The sequence below is a fragment of the Catharus ustulatus genome, chromosome 3, assembly GCF_009819885.2.
Source record: "Catharus ustulatus isolate bCatUst1 chromosome 3, bCatUst1.pri.v2, whole genome shotgun sequence".
Taxonomy (NCBI): domain Eukaryota; kingdom Metazoa; phylum Chordata; class Aves; order Passeriformes; family Turdidae; genus Catharus; species Catharus ustulatus.
Window position 1 is genome coordinate 96,565,883 of NC_046223.1, and position 20,613 is coordinate 96,586,495.

Genomic DNA, 20,613 nt, shown 5'->3' on the forward strand with positions numbered 1-20,613 from the left:
TTCAGCAACAGCCAGAACATTACTGTGTTATCAGTATTCTTTTCACCACAAACCAAAGACACAGCACCATATGAGCTTCTATGAAGCTCTATGAGCTCTATAATTTCCAGACCCAGTATAGCATTTATTTGCATACACACACATGTACATTTACAGTTAGATCATATCTATGGGGTCAATGGGCAGTGAGGAAGATTCTGAACACCTGAATTAGGCTGATGTTCATAAGGCATGCCCACAAGGAAATCATGACTCACTGTCATCTGTAGAATTTTATTCTGTCACATAGTCTGACAAGTATGGAATATTCTCGCATCACAACCACCTAGTGTTAGTTTCCTTCTGAGCAGTCAAAAATGATAATGATTGTCAAGTTACAGAAATGACAAATAAGTAAAATATACAGCCATGTGATACATTCTCTACATATTTTCCAGTACCCTTTGTTCTGGTTCTATTTAGTGTGTTTTTCCTTGCCATAACAAGCTCTTCCTGACTAACAGCATTTTCTGCCCTGAAATTTATAGTTAAATTTTATGTTGTTTGTAGACTGTAAAACACATTCTTCTAGAGGTAGTGTTGTAGCTTACTCAACAAGTGCGTAGTTTTATTACTCTTTTCTTCTACTCTTCCCTTTCTTATTTAGTCCAGAAGGACTATTTGGTCTACTCTGGAATAAATGGGAATGTGATGAAGAGGGCATGATACAATAGGAACTGCCAATTTTTGGTCCATTCTAACCACCTCTTGTTAAAATCAGTTGCTTTTTAGATAAGTTGCATGCCTTCTACTTCTCCCACTTGCAACTTGTCAGCTGTCAACAAATGTATGATCATGACTGCCTCAATGACAGTGTAAAATTTTATCCTATTATGTAAACATAGAAAAAGCAATTCACTTAAAACCAGAACAAGGTACTATGAAATATTACATTTTTGCATTGCGTTACATGGGCCTTATAATAAAACACTTTTAAGTGATGAAGATTGTGTCAGAAGTATTCTCAAAATAAAATAAAATGTCAAAAAAGTATTATTCACTGAAATTCAGAAACTTGTAGTAGTATTTTCCAAGTATTTATAGAAAAAATCCAGAAAAAAAAATCTCAACAGTAATAATTTGATAAGACTTTTCATAGCTAAGTTATTAGTCTAATAGTTATAATAGTAGAATAAAAAATCAGAACCAAGAAAGAGATGCAGTTAAATTAACTGATACTTGTGTAATCCTAATTTCAAATAAAAAAATATAACTAGTATTTATCTCATTTGCCAGAAAGTGTAGTTATGGGTATATTTGCACTACCATATGCATAAACATGCATCCAGTTCTATGCTTCCCATAAGTGAGAAGAAAAGCAATTTCTTTTATAAAGACAACTCATGCAGTTCATTTCAATGTATTACTCCTTACCTATGGAGACAGTTTATATATGTGTGTGTGTGTGTGTGTTTGGGTATGTTCATACACGTATATATGTGTCAAAAAATTTATGTTTTTATAACATTTAAAATAACCTGTCAGCATAATCCATTTCATTAAAAAATCAAATGCTGGAAAAAATGAATTATTCTAAAAAATACTTATGATTTATTGGGGTTTTTTTCCTAGTGTGGAAATTTGGTAACATGGTTGTGATAGATTTTTAAGTAATTAGGATCTACCAGCTAAGCTGACTCTATTGAATTTATAATTGACTTGTGTTCTGTTTTCTATCTATCTACTTATTTTCTTCATTGTACAAAAAGATATGGGGCCTTTCTTCTTTAAAAATGAATTGTCTTGCATGTGTTTATTGTTCTTCACAAAGGAGATACTCTCACTGTTGCCTCTGAGATCAAAGATTGTACTAGCCATTTCTACTGAGAAGATCTAGCAATTCTATGATCGTCATATATTATAACTTCATGTTATTGAGCCAAAATAACTTGCTCAGTATAATTTAGAACATATAGGAAATTGTACATTCAATTAGATATCCATAATCTACAAACTTTGGAAAGTATTATTTCAATGTATTTCCTGTGCTTCTCTTGCCCTCTGAAAGAAAATGCCAGTGGTTTGCAATTAAGCAATTATATTGTCTGCTTTATTTTTTTATCATAGAAAGTATACGTTGGTTTTTATAGCGGATTTTTCTTTTTCTGTTACACATCTGTTACCCTTGATACTTTTTTATTTTTTCTGATGGTTTAGCTCTGGATTTTTCTACTCTTTTTAGTATTACCTTTCTCAATTACTCTCTCTTCCTCCTAGACTATCTGGAGTTAGTGAAACTCGACTTAAAAAATAATTCTTCATTACTCCAATGTTACTCTTTTCCTTCTCCTTTCTTCCCTATTAGAAGTGTTGTTTTCCTTTCAGTAAATCAAATGCCATACAAATCTTAGCCTGATTTGTTTGGATGATGGAATTTAGCATTGTTTTGTTGTCTGGCTGTCACCTTTCTGAGTATACTTTTTTTTTGTGCAATTTTGAAACCATTGTCTAATTTCAGTTAAATTCCACAGTTCTGAACTAATGCCCTGGTTGAGAAGAAAGATGCAGCATTACTCTATAGAGTTTAACTTGCTGGTTACCCAGTCAGAATATTCTTTGTCACAACTCAATTTAATATGCAATGTCTTCCCTAACTACTGTTCATGGGATATAAATATGGGTGGGAAAGAAAATATGAGAGCTTGGTATGGATGTCACATTCAAAATCTTCTTATGAGCAAAAATACCCCTGTTATATATGGAAAGTTAAGAATTTCTTTTTATTGATGCTCACACTGTTAAGTTGTCCAATTTTGTAATGTCTAGAAATGAATTTGCAGAGCAAAGCAAATGGAGCTCCTAACATCTGACAGATTTTTTTTCAGACTGCTTCTAATTGATCTCATTTTGGGATGTCCTAATATACTATAACTGGGGGGAAACAAAAGTTTTTAGATAAAAAAGTGCATTACTTTTCTAATTGTGAAAGTAATTTCATTTACCCTTAAAAAAAAAGAGGAGTCAGCGAAAAGAATCCATAGTTACAGTCACATTTGCCAAATCCATTCTAGTTGTCTTAGTGAATGTGTTGCATATTAGGAGTGCCTGCAAACTTGCATAGCTTAGTTCTAATCAGATCTGTTGTATTTAAATTACATTAAAAGGGATTTTAGATAAAATTCAGGGGTTTTACTATGTGGTACTAAACTAATTTCAGTTCAAGGACTGATTTTTTAAAAGTTAAAATAATTACCTTTTTTGCTAAACAGGGCACTTACCTAGCAGAATTTTTTTGCCAGGTAAATACTTTTCTTGTAGATAACAATCTAAAAATAAAGGGAGATGGGTGACAGCTCTACTTATTCAATCAAGCTTGCATGCTATTAAGGAAAAAAAAAAAAAAAAGGAAAGGAGGATTTTCCAGAGATCTTAGAATTTTATGAAAGATAAGGTTTTTTGCAAACCCCTCCTTTCAAGGGATAGTAAAGAGTATGAACTTTGTCAAGTGAATTATGAAACTAATGCTTTTTCTTATTTTTTCTGCTGATTTTCTGAAGGCAGAAAAATGGTTGTGAGATTGAATCTTAATATAGCTTGGGACTGTACTCTGAACACATTATTTTTAGGAAGAAGAAAAGTGAATACACACTGAGAACTGTAAAATATTTTCAACCCATACTTGTAGGGATCTAGTGCTCATCCTAAGCCCATGAATTCTCACAGCACAGGATTTGAAAACATAACCTAAATCACTTGTGTATTTCTCTATGCATTAAAAAGCTTTGTCTCCTTAGCAGAACCCTGGGGAAATTACAGCTCTCACTACCACTGCTGTTCAGATCCTTATTGTTTTATGCTCTAATATTTTCATATTCTCTTTTCCCTTCAGCTTGGCAATTGCAATACATAGGGAATGGTGGGTATTCCATAATGTTAAAGATGGATTGCTGAATTTCTGTGTGTTGTGGAAGCTTTTGTTGCAGGTGCAGCAGGAAGGATGTTCATAGTGATTGCCTGTTAAACTACTGGAAGAAGTTATAATATTTTTTTTTTCAAAATAACGTAAGGACTTTAAAAGTGCCTAATTTTCAAAGAGTAGCATTTAAGTTAAATTACATTTTTCCTGCTGTTGAAGTAAATGTTGTACTGTTTAGTTAAAAAAGAGGAACATTGAGAAAGACTGTCTCTTGTTATGAGTGTTGCTGTTTTGCCGCCTATGTAAAACAGCAGAGGGGAAACAACCACAAATAATTAGAAGAGCATTTGGACATCTCATTTGACTGGTGATCTTGAGGTTCTGAGACCCCCATATCTTTCAAATCTCAATATCTTAGATATACATAGTCTCTTTACATTAGCTCTGAGAGAACAGTCATGGAAGTTTGATTGGCAAGCCATGTTATTGCCAGGTCAGAAGAAATAAATAGTTTTATGGCCTTTGAGAGATTCATAACGGAACTTAGTGCACAGAAGAAACACATTATTCTAATGGATCTAATATATATTTGTGGGTTTTAATTCCTGTTACCTCAGCTTTTAATTATTCTTGAACATTTTTTTTTCCACATATCTTTCTCTTTAGGGACTAGAGCTTCTTTAATTGGAAACAGAATAAATGTTTGATTTGTATTATTTTACTGTGGAAGTCCCAGTTCCTATTATTGGAACTATAAGATTATTTTCAGTCTGCTCTGAATTTCAATGTAAGATAAAACTGAATATGAAGCAAGAATCTTACTCTCATATATTTGAAAGTTTGAGCAATATGGTCTAGAAAAACAAAGAAAAAACGTTCTCATTGCCCTCACTTTCTTCCACAAACACTCATGGCACATACAAAACATGATTTAAACATGTTAAATCTGATGGCCTTTATCTGGGAAAAAAGATCATTATGATGGAACTTCTGAGTCATAGGAATCATGGAATAAAAAGGGGGACTGTTGAAAATTTATTGTTTTTCTAAAATGGTTTTCAAATTGTATCCTAAGGCCGAAATGGTAAAAGGAAAATAAAATACATTCTTTTGAGGGCCTTGTAGCAAATTGTTTTCTAAATCATTAAGTGATGTTTTTGTGATTCCAGTCCTGAGTCATGGTGTTTGTAAAGATTATGTTCTTTGGTGCCTACAACAATAAACGGAGGTTCCAGATTGGCAGTCTTATCCAGGGCTGCAGCAATCTGCATTCTGGGCTTCTGTAGAGAGAGGCATGGCAGCAGATTAAAGGGGATTGATTCTCTCCCCTCTGCTTTGCTCTCTTGAGACTCCATCTGGAGTGCTGCATTCAACTCTGGTGCTTCAAGCACAAGAGGCACGGCCCTGTTAAAGTGGGTCCAGAGGAAGACTACAATGTAAACAGCAGGCTGGACCACCTCTTCTTTGAAGCAAGGCTGGGAGAGTTGGGATTCAGCCTAAATAAAAAGGCTTCAAGAAGGCCTTATTGTGATCTTTCAGTATTTAGGAGGGTCTTTTTAAAAAGAAGGGAAGAGACGTTTTAACCAAGGCCTTTACTGAGAAAAGTCAGCAGTTTTGAAACAAAAGATGATGGATTTAGATTGGACATAAGGAACATAACATGAGTGTGGTGAGACACTGAAACAAGAAAAGTTTGTGAATACCTAATCCCTAAAGTCTTCAAGTCAAATTAGATGGCACTTTAGCAATCTGATCTACTGTAGCAATCTGATCTTCCCATAACAGGGAATTTGGAACTAGATGAACTTTAAAGGGCCTTTCCAACAAAACTGGTGGTAGGCTAGTCTAGTCTGGGAAAGTGGATTTTTTTAAGCATGTATACCCACCATGATACTGGAGGAATGTACCATAAGCCTAAATTAAAAGTTTTAAGTGAGCTAATTGTGAGCTCTCCTAATGTTTGAGTGATTGCATGCTCAATTCTCTGCTAATACCATTTTTCTGTAAGGCAATTATTTCCGTGTTTAAGAGTATGTGGCGCTTGAAAAGCCAATAAGTCACCCTAGTGTTTATGTAAGATGGAAAATACAACCAGATAGCAGAGAATCAATTACATTTCTTTTGTGATTTACAATATTTTCACTGTAAAATATACTGCACAAATAAATGCCAAATATCTATATGAGAAAATTTTAAAATTCAAGCACTTTACTGCTGCCAATATTGGAATGAAATATTTTTCTGAGATTTCCTTTGCATTTTATTTCAGGCTTGCACTAGAGTTTTTTTTCTGCAGTGAAATGAAATTCTCAGTTCTAAAGCTGAGTAGCAAACAAGTCTTTGGGCATGACATTCATAAAAAGAGCTTTCTATTGCAAAATGTGGTGTCAGTATTTGTTGGCAGTATTGGTTAGTCATGACTACTGAATAATTAATTGTTCTGTTAAATCAAGTGTTATTGCATAAATTAAAAGAACAGAGAAGAATATAATTAATATTTATACTAAAACTATAAAACATATTTCCTGAGTGTACCATAAATCATAATATCACAGTCACATGGATCACCTGACAAATAATTTAGGAGTCATCTACAGAATTTATACCAGAAAATAAAAACTGAGTATGTTAAAATTTTATACCTTATTTTCTAAAATAGCAAAACAAACAGTTTTACTGTGCTTATATGCAAGTGCTTTCACTAACTGACTGACTTTCAAATGTATGGTGATATGCTTTAGGCACAATTTCTCCTCTTACTAAAACGAATGCCAGAACAAATCCCCAAATTTCTGTATGTGTTTTGTTTACCTTATTTACAACAGGCAAAAAGCATATGCATTTCTTAATAGAGTAACTGGAATTTTAAAATCTAGGCTCTGTTTTTTTTTCATTTACAATCCAAATGACAGTAAGGGGTGCTTTCTACAAATCTATGGGGCCTGATGGGATTCATCCAGGAGTCTTCAAAGAACCGGATGATGTCATTGCAAAACCTCTCTCAATGATTTTGGAGCGGTCTTGGGAGTCTGGAGAGGTCCCAGCTGACACAAAACTGATGAACATTGTCAGAGTTTTCAAGAAGGGCAAGAAAAAGGTCCCCAGAAACTACAGGCCTGTAATTCTCACTTCAGTGCCTGGTAAAGTTATGGAGAAGCTTATTCCAGAGGGTACTGAAAAACACCAGAAAGACAACGCAGTCACTGGTCACAGCCAGCAGTTCTTCATGAGGAGGAAATCCTGGTTATCAAACCTGGTTTGCTTTCATGACAAGACAACCCACTTAGTGAACCAAAGGAAGTCAGTTGGTGTGATCTTCTTGGACTTCAGCAAAGTCCTTGATACAGTTTCGTACAGGATCCTTCCAGACAAAATGCCCAGCACACAGCTGGATAAACACATCGTGTGATGGGTGAGCAACTGGCTCACGGGTCAGGCGCAAAGGGTGACAGTGGCAGGGGTGACACCAGACTGAGGGCTGTCACTAGTGGGGTTCCACAGTGCTCCGTCCCCTTTGCTCTCCCACATCTTTGTAGGTGACCTGAAGGCAGGACTGGAAGGGATATTAAGAAAGCTGTTAGATGAAAGAAAACTGGGAAGAGCTGTTGACTCCCTTAAAGGCAGAGAGGCCCTGCAGAAAAGACCTCAGCAATTAAAAGATTAGGCAATCACCAGCGATATGAAAGTTCAGCAAGGGAAAGTGCTTGATTTTGCATGTGGAATGCACCAACCCTGGATGTATGGACAGGCTGGGTAACAAGATTCAGGAAAGCAGTGCCACAGAAAGTGACCTGGGTGTCCTGTTTGTTGGCAAGCTGGATCTGAGCCAGCAGTGCCCTGGCAGCCAGGGGAGCCAACCCTGTTCTGGGGGCATCAGGCACAGTATGGCCAGCTGGGCAAGGGAGGGATTGTCCTGCTCTGCTCTGTACTAGGACAGCCTTACCTGGAGTTCTGGGGACAGTTTTGGGCACTGTAATATAAACAAGATTAAACTATTAAAGAGAATCCAAAGGACAGCAACAAAGATGGTGAAGGGGCTTGAGGAGAAGCCATATGAGGAGCAGCTGAGATCAGTTGGTCTCTTCAAACCTGGAGGAGGCTGAGGACAGGCCTCATTGTAGTCTACAGCATTGTCACCACTTGCTGATTGATGCCAGAACCCCTTCCTGAACCCAGATCAGCCATTCTTCTAGGTGACTACTCAAAATTTATACAACAGGCATGATGCTTTATGGTATGAAACATCCCTTTGGTCAGTTCAGGTTACCTGTCCCTATGCTCCCTCCCATTTTGTTTATCTCGTTTTTATTGTGCACCACCTCACTGGCAGAACATGAGATAATTTTTTAAAAATGAGAAGAAATTAATTATTCCCTAGTAGAAACCAGCACAATACCCACCTCTTTTTTCATATAATTTTTGTCACACCAACTTTCAATACTCCCTAATATCCCATCACCTTCCCTATTTATCTCTTTTGATACATATACACAAAATCCTTAGTCTATGGAACGCCTCAGGATCTCCTGTCTCACCTGAGTGGTTCCTGTGTTAGCTTTTTATGTAGATCAGTAAGAGAGTTTTTTTTTCCCTGAAACTGATTTTAATACTAACTTCAATATTCTGAGGACTGTATTAAGTAATTTCAAAACATAATCTATGAATACTATATTGTAACAAGTTAACCAATAAGGAAGTACAGTATTCATCTCCTCAAGAGGTTGTACAATCAAAGTTTAAAAAAACATCCAGTACTTACAGTCGTTGTTCCAAAACATTGTTATTGTAACTGTTGGGCAATGCATTGCTGCATCTTTAAAATAAAAAAAAAAAAATCTGTGAGATCCTCTGACCTGCTGGTATAATTTTCTATTCTATTTTTAATATAATTTGCTAAATACATTTTTATATAGTTTAATATTTCAGTCTTAATGCAGGACTCTTAAGAGTCCTGTACTGTTAAGGAATCTTTCTACTATTTTGGATAAAGATGTTGGTAATAATGACATTATCTGTATTAGTACTACACAAATGATAGCAGGAGTAATAACAACATTAAAAATTAATGAACTGTTACTACATCTAGCACAAAATTTAATGATCCACAATTTAGGGAAAATAAACCTTTTTGTATTTACCTTCAGTAGCAATTAAATTTTACTCTCAGTTTTAAAGTTTATTTTCTTATTTTTTTGTTATTTGAGAGAAGGAGGATCTGATTTTTTTAGCGGATTCAGAATATTTCTAGTACCTCTACACCTTTTCCAATTTTCTAGTGTTACAAACACTGAATTCTGGATTCACTGAAGGAATTAGGGGAAAGAAGAAGACTGTCTCAATGTAAATCTCCTTTTTATTGCACAGCATGACTATAATCAGAAATGACTAAAAACTTTATTGACAGTAGTTGTACTTCAGTGAAGCAGTTAAGTACAACTTCACTTTAAGTAAGAATTTATGCATATCTAAAATATATGTTTAGCTTAATCTTGCTGAAATGACTTGTTTAAACAATCTATTTCAGAATAAGTATACACTTCTAGGATGAACATGTTAATATTGTAAAGGTTAACTTTGAAAAAGTAACAAAATACTTGTTTAAAAAATATGTTCATCATATTCTTTTGCTGTATTTTTAGAGCTTGGACTTTACAATGTATGTGGGTACAGCACACTGGTATTATTATTCTTGTTTGAACTTTCTTCTGACAGAAGTATTCCTTAACTGGAAATTGAGTGCTCAAAAAGAGCAGGGCACTCGACTTCTTAACATTTATTTCTTAAATGGCAATTGCTTACTATCCAATTTATGTGAAGTTGTTTGCAAATAATTCTGCAAAACATTTGTATAAAATTATTGCTTCATATAGAACTGCTTACGTTATATCTTAGTAAATGTTGTTAATGAAAGCTCCTTCTGAATTTTCATCACACAGATTTTAATGAATTAAATGTGTTTCACTGAATAATATTTTGGTGTCCTTCAAAACACAGAACCCAGCATGAACTATGACAAATCATTAAAGCATTTTTTCACATGGAAATACATATAAAAGGACCTTTCTTTTAGTAGGCATTTGTAATTTTTTGGCTTTTTGTGGTGTTCTGTTGTGTTAAAGTCATTCATTAATTCTTTTAATTTTTTAGGTCAAGTGATCTTTTGGGTGTATTATGCTATATATTCAAAATCCAATGGATTGTGAAAATCGTGTATTTCATAAAGTTTTAAGGAATTAATGACTGTTGCACATTACTAAAATATTTTTGTCTGGTGCAAACGGATGATTTATTTCTTGTTATGTATTAATCTCTGAATTACTGGAGCTTGGCATTCCAATGTTTACCTATTACTGATTTTACATTAATGTGTACTTCCTTTGTTGAGAGCTGATTAAGCAATAAAAAGTACTTCTGTTCTCTTCCAGCTTATGAGTTACAGAACTGCCCTGATCCTCCTCCTTTTTTGAATGGCTATATAGTCAACTCAGATTACAGTGTGGGACAGTCAGTATCATTTGAATGCTATCCTGGATATGTTTTGAGGGGGCAGCCTGTTCTCACTTGTCAACATGGGATCAACAGAAATTGGAACTATAATTTCCCCAGATGTGAAGGTAACTTTCTGGTAGTACCTTTCCTTCAGAACTAACAATACTTTCTGATTTTTGTATATTTGTTTGTGTGCCTATGCATAATGCAACTTTTGCTGAAGTACAGTGCCTTTATCCTAATCTGTTGTGTAAGCAGATAAAGGCAGAATATTATGTGTTTTATAAATCATATTTTTTTAATGAAACATGGTCCTTGGCAGTGATATATTGTTCCTATTAATATCTGTCAGTTGTATTGACTATGAGAACTCATGATAGTGCCAGAAATGATCTTAAACTCTATGTGATGGACAATTTCAGAAAGATACTTTTATTAAAAAGCAGTTAGGTTATGGAGACACCTTTATCAATGTTTTCAAAGATAATACAAAGTTATTCATGCTAAAAGTTCACTGTAAACACTGTAAACATATATGTAATATTTTTCTTCATGTTAAATATCTGGTAAAGTTTTAAAATATCAGTTAAAAATTTATATGAAAGTGTAAACAATTGGTGTTTTTAGAATTTGTCGGAAACCTAGCTAGTACAGCACCTCATATTTATATTTTAGTGATATGGATGCAGTACCAAAGGGCATCCAGTCTTCTGTCTTTTCTTACTATGTTTACTCCCTAGAGAAGCATATTTCCTAAAATACATGAAGATGTACAATAAGATAAGCAGATTGTTATGGTATAAATCATAATGTTCTGTTTTCTTAGATGAAGCAACATTAAATAATATATGTTCAGTTTGAAACAACATGCAAGAGGTGAATTAATATTTATAATGACATGAAGACAAAGATGTTCTTACTTTTCCCTGTCCCCTCATCCATAGTTTCAATTCAGTGGTTTTATCTTCATTTTTCTAACTCAAAGAAAGCACTCCTCTGCTACTGACATTTCTATAATTCACAATGTACATTTGGCCTGGTTCCTGTGCATATGAATCCTACCTTCCAAGCTACCCACAGTCATCTGCATCTCCTCCACACAGCTGAGGCCTGAATGCATGCAACTCTATTGTGTGTGCAGCTGTGTACATTTATAGGTACCATTTCTCACTAGACAACAGGTTGCTTTCTGTTTCAATTGAGCATTAAGAGTTTTCTGTCTCTCACTTAGTACACTACTTGCTTTGTGGAAAATTCATTTGTGTACATTAAAGCCCCACCAAGTACTGCTGAAATTATTATTATGATATATTACTGGTTTTTTCTGCAGGAAAAAACAAATTGTTACTCTGACTGTTGTAATTTGACAGTGGATCTGAGAGAGAAAAGAGTGAAATAACAAAATAACTTTTCTAGCTATGACCAATTTTCTTAGAAGTTTGAATTGAAAACTTTCTATAGAAGATTGCACACACTTTTGAAGGCTGGGGATCTGTATATGGGAGAAAATTAGATTAATTTCTGCTCAAGTAATCATAGCAGAATCATGCCATATAGTCGTGCTCTAAGACTTTACTTTTGTGCAATCCAGTTGTCGTAGTGATTTGCCGTAGACGTCTTGGTATATAACATACGTGATTGTCAGTAAGTGACTAACTGGGTTTGGGTATCTTTGGGTGGAATTTTAAAAATGTTTACTGTCTTTCCATGCACAGTATAATTAGGTGTAAATGGGTATAAGAACAAATAGTATAGCCTTCATTCATTTGTAAATCAACATGTGGTCTACTGTTAGCAATTGATAGTTTAGAAGATTTGATTATACACTTACTCATTTTAAAAATCTATGTTTCTTCATGCCTGTCATTCAAAGTGTAACATAGTATCATTAATTTAGAGTGATTTGTTTATTCACACTAAAGCTCTCTTTATCTTCTGTGAAATCTAACCAGTTATTTCTGATTAATTTTATGTTTTATGTGATTTTTAATGATCTTTGGAGAAAGCCTAGTAACAGCTGATGTATTATTTACTCTGCTAGAGTTTTGTTACCTCTGACACTTTTTTCTGACAAAATTTATTGATCTTTCATGGCTAACAGACATATGAGGAGTTAGACTGTCTTTATTGAGATGCAATCCATCTGCTTTCTTTCTTGAGTATTACAGAATAATGAAGGGAAAATAGAAAATGTGTGCCGTCATTAACACCATTAATAAACCTGTCAAAGGATATAGTAAACTCAAAATATATTTAAACATAAAAATTTAATCAGAAAAGTCATTATATTAATTAGAAATTAACATTAGTCACAGGAAGTGTATTTCCCCTGTAGCAAGCATAATCGTCAAAGCAGTCTTAGTTGTAAACATGGAGTATTGTGGATGTGGAGAGAACAGAGTAGATCTCTGAGACCAGACAAAGTGACCACGACATGAATGTAGGGGTTTAGGAAATGGCAAAAAGTGGACTTGAGTCACATTTTCATCAGAATTCCTTTGAGCTGATGGACAGTGTCAGATGTCTTTGGCCTCTACATGGAACCCGGAATCAGAGAGATAGAACCAACCCTTCATTTTCCTGAGCTGGTTCCATTTGTTGGCCAGTAAAGATTCGTGGCTAAGGGCAGGTACCTTTCTGTTCACAGACTCATAGACTCACAAACTGGGTCAGGTTGAAAGGGACCATAGTGGTTCCTTCATCTTGTCCAACCTCCTGCTCAAGCAGAATCATCCTGGAGCACATTACAAAGGATTACATCCAGACGGAAAACATGCTAAATGCATAATTCAAGTTAGTATTGATATGGATGAAGAAAGTGAAGTGGTTAAAGCCTCCTTAGCCTGTCCTATAAATCCAGAGATTATTAAAAGAGGTCCTCCAAAAAGGGTTACGTACTCATCTACTAGCCAGATGACCTTCTACCATAACAGTATAGCACCTTTACACCATACAGAAAATGAGACAGCCTTCTGCATTTCTCAGTCCTGCTTCCTTTTTTCCCTTTTCCTTTTCTGTTTTTTCATTTTTTCTTTTATCATTTTTTTTTTTCTGTTTTTATTTTCCATCACTTGTTAAGTTGAAAAAGAAATGAAAAGGTCTGGAGGAGAGTCACAGGAACACTGACAATAATAACATAAGCTTAATGGTAAGATCTAATGAGAAATGTTCTAGAGCAAGGCTGAGTACCCATAAATGAGATTAAGGTCTCATTCTAATGAGTGAGACTCACTAGTTTGCATTAATGGCTGTATGTCTACTTGGATAAATGCTTTCATCCATATTCAGTCAATTCTTCTAAACTGATACTCAAAAGAGCACATTATCACATATTTGCTACCCTTGAATAAAGTCAACCCTTTCACAGCTTTGATTTGGCTACAAACTTCATTCAACAAGTGTGGGCAAATTTGTGTCTGTATGTCCGTTTTACTTGTCATAAGGATAATTAGCATACAATCTGCAAATGAATCACCATTGAAAATTATTCAAGCCTGTCAGAAATTAAGGATAATGATTTTGGACTAGTGAAGGAACAACGAGCCTATTTTCTTCCAGAATTTTATTCCAGTTCAGTTAGAGTTCAGTTGAAACATATAAGACCTGTTTGCCTATTTAGTTTTTAATCTTGAATACAAACAAAAGGTGCCCCTTTTAAAATGGTGTGTGGATCTAGTTTCAAGATATTACCAGTAGCTTTTGATGAATTTTAGGAAATGAAATCTAAAAGACATCAGCATAAATTACTTATAGAAATGTCGGTATTTATTTGAGAAGCAACCAGCCAAGGAAAAGGTAGTCTTTAAGACGTAGGTTGTCTTGTTTTGTCATGATGTTCCACTTGTAACATGAAAAACTATTTTCTACTACTAATTTTTTCATTTATTTTCTTTTCAGCTCCTTGTGGCTATAATGTAACTGCTCAGAATGGTACAGTTTATTCCCCAGGATTTCCAGATGAATACCCAAATTCCAAGGACTGTACTTGGTTAATTATTGTATCTCCGGGCCATGGGATTTATATCAACTTTACCTTACTTCAGACTGAACCTGTGAATGATTACATTGCAGTTTGGTATGAAATTTTTTGAAACAGAAGTGATTCTGATTGATATATCAAGTCTCACTCTCCCAAGCTACAGTTTTGCTTAGTATTGGTCCTTAGGTTGTCATATGTGCTGAAGAGCAGCATAAAACAACTTCTAAGGTTATCTAAAAAAAAATTATTTATCACTGTCTGAACTCTATAAGAATGCTGTTCCAGAAGTACTTTGAAGCTCAAACTCAGTTATCAATCAGATCATGTTTGAATCTCTCTTCTCTAAGTTTAGGCCATATAAGGTCGAAGTGGTATAATAATCTCCACTATGTTGAATTATGCATTCCATGAACATACAGGAAATATATATTAGTTTTTGCAAAATTTTCTGATGTCTTCAGACTAATTCAGGCATTAAATAAGTTCTTCTTAATTCTTATTTATATTTCAATATGCTTGATAGACATATTTTTTATATTTTCTAACCCAGACTTTCTGGTCTTCTTCCTCCATGTCTTTAAGCATCATATTGTATGTTCCTCTTCTCTGAATTTGTATTTCTTTCCACACAAATTCATTCAATTTGTGACCTCATCTGAAGGAAGAGGCCTTAGAGCTGTCTAAATTCGTTCATAAGGATTTACTGCACTCAAGAGCTGCTCCAATCTCCCACTAGTCCACTGTCCCTGTAGCTGTTGGTGAGGTTTGTTCAGGCAGTTAGTTTATGGAGATGCACAGCTGTTTCTGAGCAGCCATTTGGTTGCCTCTGGTATTTGCATTACCTGTAAACCCAAAGTACATCATAGATTGTCCTCTCTGGCAGATTGTATGTATATAATTCTTGGCTTTTCAATGATAGAACTGAGACCCTTCTAAATGAAAGACAGTGAAAGGTCAAAAGCTAGCAGCTTTCAGAGACATTATAGATAATTTCAAGCCTTCTAAAGTAACATATTACAAAAGGTTTTTAATTTGTACAAAATAATCAGAAATAAGTGTTGTAGAGCTCAAGAAATACTTCAGTGATGAAAGTAAGAAGTTTTGTTTATTTATTCATTCTGACTGTTCAGGCCTAAATGTTCTACATTGTGATCTGGAAGTGAATGAAGCCTCGTGTTACTGGAGCTTGTTTCTCTTGGGTGTCTTATCTTACTGTTAAGAAACACAAAACAATTTTTTTTTTTCTGATTTTTCCCTCACTTTCTTTTTTCTTCTTAGAACACACCTTTGAATCTTTGGAATTTAAATATTTGGCAAGGAAACTTGCCAAAGTTTCCATGACTCTGTATTTTAACCATGAGTTGAAGGCTTGTAGCACCTGGGTCAAAATGTTAGAAATATAACAGCATTACAAGACTTCCAATTCTTTTTGTTTTTTCTGCATCTACTCTGTACCTGAAAATTTTTGGCAGGAACACACATTGAAAATTTCTTACCACCACTAAATTTCTTGCCTGTATAAGTATAAAAACTATTTCAAAATAAAAAAAATCTAAAAATATCTCTAAAAAAATATCATGTCTGTAGTTGGAAACAGTATTCTCTGTTGCTAGAAATGAAAAAAAAAAAAAAGAAAAAGAAAAAGAAAAAAGAAAGTAATTTTAAATTAGTAAGAAAACCATTTTTTACAAAAATTTAAGCTGTTCTCCAGAGAAAAGAGACTGTTAATTTGAATGTTAAGAGCATTAGTTTTTCAGAGGACTTTTTAATGTTTTACTTTCCAGGGATGGTCCTGACCATAATTCGCCTCAACTAGGAGTTTTCAGTGGGAACACAGCTCTGGAAACAGCTTACAGTTCTACCAATCAAGTCCTCCTCAAATTTCACAGTGATTTTTCAACAGGAGGATTCTTTGTCCTCAATTTTCATGGTCAGTTTTCTTTATATAATTTGCATATAATTACCAGAATTATTTAGTGATTTTTAAAAATATTTCTTAACTTCATGGTTTACTGATTTACCAGGACTCATGGAGCTTTTCTTTTCTTTTCTTTTCTTTTCTTTTCTTTTCTTTTTCTTTTCTTTTCTTTTCTTTTCTTTTCTTTTCTTTTCTTTCTTTTCTTTTCTTCTTCTTTTCTTTTCTTTTCTTCTTCTTTTCTTTCTTTTCTTTTCTTTTCTTTTCTTTTCTTTTTCTTTTCTTTTCTTTTCTTTTCTTTTCTTCTTTTCTTTTCTTTTCTTCTCTTTTTTCTTTTCATTGTTTGCTTTTAAATAAAAGCATTTATGAGGTTTTTTAAATTAAATATTTTAAAAATCCTAAGAATGCTAATTTGGGGCTTTAAATAAACTCTGTTCTACCTTTAGTGTTAACCATTACCATCTAATATTAAGCTCTTACTCTTTTCATTACTTTGGCCTACTTATTCAATAAGATTTAGTTTTCTTTACTAAAATTTTTCTCCAGCTGACCATGTCTAGGGGTCATGGTCAGAGAAGTTTCTGGGATGCTATGAAAGGTTTGAACAATAGCATAAAGGGTGATATGCAGAAAAATACTTCGTTCTAAGTTGTATTCAGCACTAGAGGTGGTGGAAATTGGGCATCTACCTCAGAAGTGAAAAGCTGGACTATAATTGTAGCTCTAATTTGGACTGTCACCCAAAATATGTATAATAAATTGAAGATTATTAGCCTCTGGACTCTAAATCAAAAATACTCAATGAATTAATTCATAAAGACCAAAGTAAATGTCACAGAAAGAGTGTACCTGAGATACCTATTTGCATGGGGAAGGCCATATGAAATTGTTACTCAGAATCTGAAATGTTTCTCTTGTCTGTACTTTTCTCCTAAAATGAGGTCATGATACATGGTCATCCACTGTACTTAACCTGAGAAGCAAAAACTAAACTGGATAGGACTATCAAGTTGTCCAGAGAATTTTATTCTGATGGTAAATTAGTTCCATGAAGGGGAGAGTTTTTCTTTAGTATATGCATTTTCATTACAATCTTTACTTCTGTTTTGATTTTTTTGAATCCAGAAAGGGCTTCTTCAACTTGTTGTAGGCATTCTATTCCATTTTAGAAACACAGTCATTTTAGTGGTCACCTTTTTTTATTGAGATTGCTCACAATTTATTGAAACAGATTTTAAAAGCAGACAAGAGACTTTGTTTAAAGAGTCATAGAATTATAGAATGTTTTATATCTAAAGGGACCTTAAAGATCATCTAGTTCCAGCACCCCTTCCATGGACAGGAACATCTTCCGTTGGACTAGTATTAGACCTGTATGATTTTTGAGATCCACAGCTTCTCTTAGCAACCTGTTCCAGTGTCTCACCACATTCATGTCATGTAATGACATTTAACTTGGAAAATGTTGTAACTGAGAGACCACAAGGTTCAGTGCAGCTTTTGTAATTTGGGAAGTGTGAATGTGAAACGAATTTTCTGTGAAATACTCCTTAACACACCAGTATGTAATTTTTTTCACTTAAATTTGCAGCTTATCAGCTCAGGAAGTGCCAACCTCCACCCACAGTTCCACATGCAGATTTATTTACAGAAGATGATGACTTTGAAATAGGTAAAATATAGTATTTCTTTCCCTTTCTTCTCTTTTCATTTGAATTCTAGTTAAACTAAGATATTTCATGTTCTGCCTGAGATTTTTATGTACTTCTGTTTGAAGGATTTTTGGAGGCTTAACTTTTTATTCGATACTTTTTTCAGGAGATTTTGTGAAGTACAGGTGCCATCCTGGTTTCACCCTTGTTGGACAAGATATATTAACCTGCAAACTGAATACACAGTTGCAATTTGAAGGATCCTCTCCGTCCTGTGAAGGTAAATATATACTTGCATGGCATGTATATCATTAATATGCATCCTACATAAAGCATCTAATTTTAGGCACTGTAGGTTTTTTTGATGCTTAAAAGAAAATTTTCCATTTGTTTCTTTAATATCTGTCTTTAATGTTTTTATAAACCTGACCCTAAGAATTTTGCATAAAAATTTTGTTCTTTAGAACCAATGAGATGTGGTTTTAACTATTTGACTCCACCATTACTGAAATACTGATTTCTAAAATTAATTTAAAGTATTCTGTATTGCTTCAAGCCAAGGATTTGTTTTTGCTTTTGAATAATACTAAAAATATGAATTTGAATTAAGCTTTCAAAATTAAATAAGAAATTAGTCTCTGTGCTTTGACAAATATGGTGACATTTTATAACAGATGCACATGGAGAAGCTGTTTATAATTACAGCATTTCAAAAAAGGAACTAAAAAAATTAATATGAATAATGTTTGGATGCACATTTTTATATAATGTCTTCATTTTCATGGAAAACAAGTTTATCTTAGAATTTTGTAATCAGTCTTTCAAACTCTTTTTTCCAAATTATGTTTTTTGCTGGCTTTTTTCTTTATTTTGGTTCATTTTGTTAAACAGTTTATGGCAAAAACGTTTTGAAATGTTGAAAAAGTGATCAAGAAAGCATTTGTAGAATTTTGTCCTGAAGTACATCAAAAATTTTTGGGGAAAAAAATTACTGATAAGATGCTTTCATTAAAATTTAAGGAAATCAAAAAGTGAACAGAATTTCTCTACTCCGCATTGTACAAGTTTGATCTATGATGTGTAATTGTGGATGGAGTGTCTTCCATATAATTAGGTAAAAACATCTATATGGACAAGAGGTAGTGCTGGAAGCACAACAATTATTGTGACTCTTTAATAATAGCTGTATGTGTATCTTCCTTCCTGTTACCCTGGTTCTCTACTTTTATGTTTTAAAAATTAATAAAAGATTCAAAATACAAACTATTATTTTATTGATGCCATACTATGTTTTATGCATCTATTTATCTGCAGGAACACACATACTTGAGGTAAAGTGGTTTTTTTACCTCCCCTTCTTTGAATTGTGCATACAATTACCTGGGATCTGCCATGGGTTCAGACATTGGATTCTACATCTTTGTTTTGAGTGGAAAAGAATCATTATTCATTTCAGGACCCTCACCATAAAATATGCAGAATTTATGGAAATACTGTGTACTTCTATATCTTTCTTGATAGGATAAGTGAATACTTATGAATGTTTCTGATGATTTCTTTAAACAATTTATTTCTCCATTATAAATGTAATATTTTAATAAGATGATTGTACTGCAAACTCAGACTTCATTTTTTTTTAGTTAACAGTAGCAGCAGTAACTTAAACTGAACAGTAATTTCAAAATCTACAGAGATATTAGGAGCTTCTGGTAAGGGTTAGCCATCTGTAGCAAGTCCTGCAGATGCTGTGCAAACTACTGTGCTTTCTCTGACTGTATCCTGTGAATGCAGCAAAACTTTGTTATAAGGGTGGCATCAAAAGAAATAATCTGATAATAAAAAATAAAAGTTCCATTGAGTGATTCAGAGACAGTAGACAATAGAACTGGAGGTATTAGAGTAAGATTCTGGCACTGTTTTATTGGACAGACATAAGGGAGGATTTTTTTGAGGTGAATTGGAATGCACCTCATTTCCTTTCTTTGGCCAAGCTGTATCTCTATATAAATTTAATTTTCCTTTCTGAAAAGTAGAATTACTTGGTTTTATTTGCATCCCAGCCTCCCCAGTATTCCTAAGGAGATAAATGCTGAATGTAATTTCTTTTTTATTATATAACCCTAGCTTATATTTATGAATCATACAAAATATTGCTAGATCATTTAAAAGTTGTGGTTTTGATTACTGTTTTTACAGTGTTTACTCATAGATAAATATTTGAAAGTACACATATTGCACTTGGTATGTCTAAGTATTTGAAGGGAGGAAATATTTATCCTTTAACCGGACGAGAAATTCTGTGTACCAGACCATATACACAGTGTTCCATATCTAGCACTGACCACTAATGATTTTCTAGTGAAGGACAGAAAATCATTGCAAACACTCAGTAATTAAGGCCTCAGTATAACTGTAACTAAACCACTTTTAAGCTAGCAATGTTCATTATATTTTGAATCCTGTAGGGCTGTTTCTTCAGTAGAATTATTCAGTCCTATTTTGAACCCATGTAAATGCCTTAAATCCACAATTTTTTTTTTGCAAAAATGTATACAATTTATTTATTTAATATTTGAAGCTTTTTCTCTGTCTGCTTTGAATTTAGCACCTGCTGTTTTCACTTCATGTCATCCAGTTCTTAGGGGGAAAAATCAGTAGCAAGTTGTTCTCTATTCACCATACT

The 20,613-nt window shown here is 33.8% G+C and overlaps 1 protein-coding gene across 2 annotated transcripts in view; it reads left to right on the top strand.

Annotated features, from left to right (window-relative positions):
* CSMD1 (CUB and Sushi multiple domains 1) overlaps positions 1-20,613 on the top strand; it is a 1,108,435-nt gene that overhangs the window by 976,977 nt on the left and 110,845 nt on the right. For both annotated transcript variants that reach the window (XM_033053649.1, XM_033053650.1), the window contains exons 42-46: positions 10,321-10,509; positions 14,282-14,459; positions 16,148-16,293; positions 17,870-17,950; positions 18,097-18,210. In XM_033053649.1, coding sequence (XP_032909540.1) covers positions 10,321-10,509; positions 14,282-14,459; positions 16,148-16,293; positions 17,870-17,950; positions 18,097-18,210 — 708 coding nt within the window. The remainder of the gene's footprint in view (positions 1-10,320; positions 10,510-14,281; positions 14,460-16,147; positions 16,294-17,869; positions 17,951-18,096; positions 18,211-20,613) is intronic.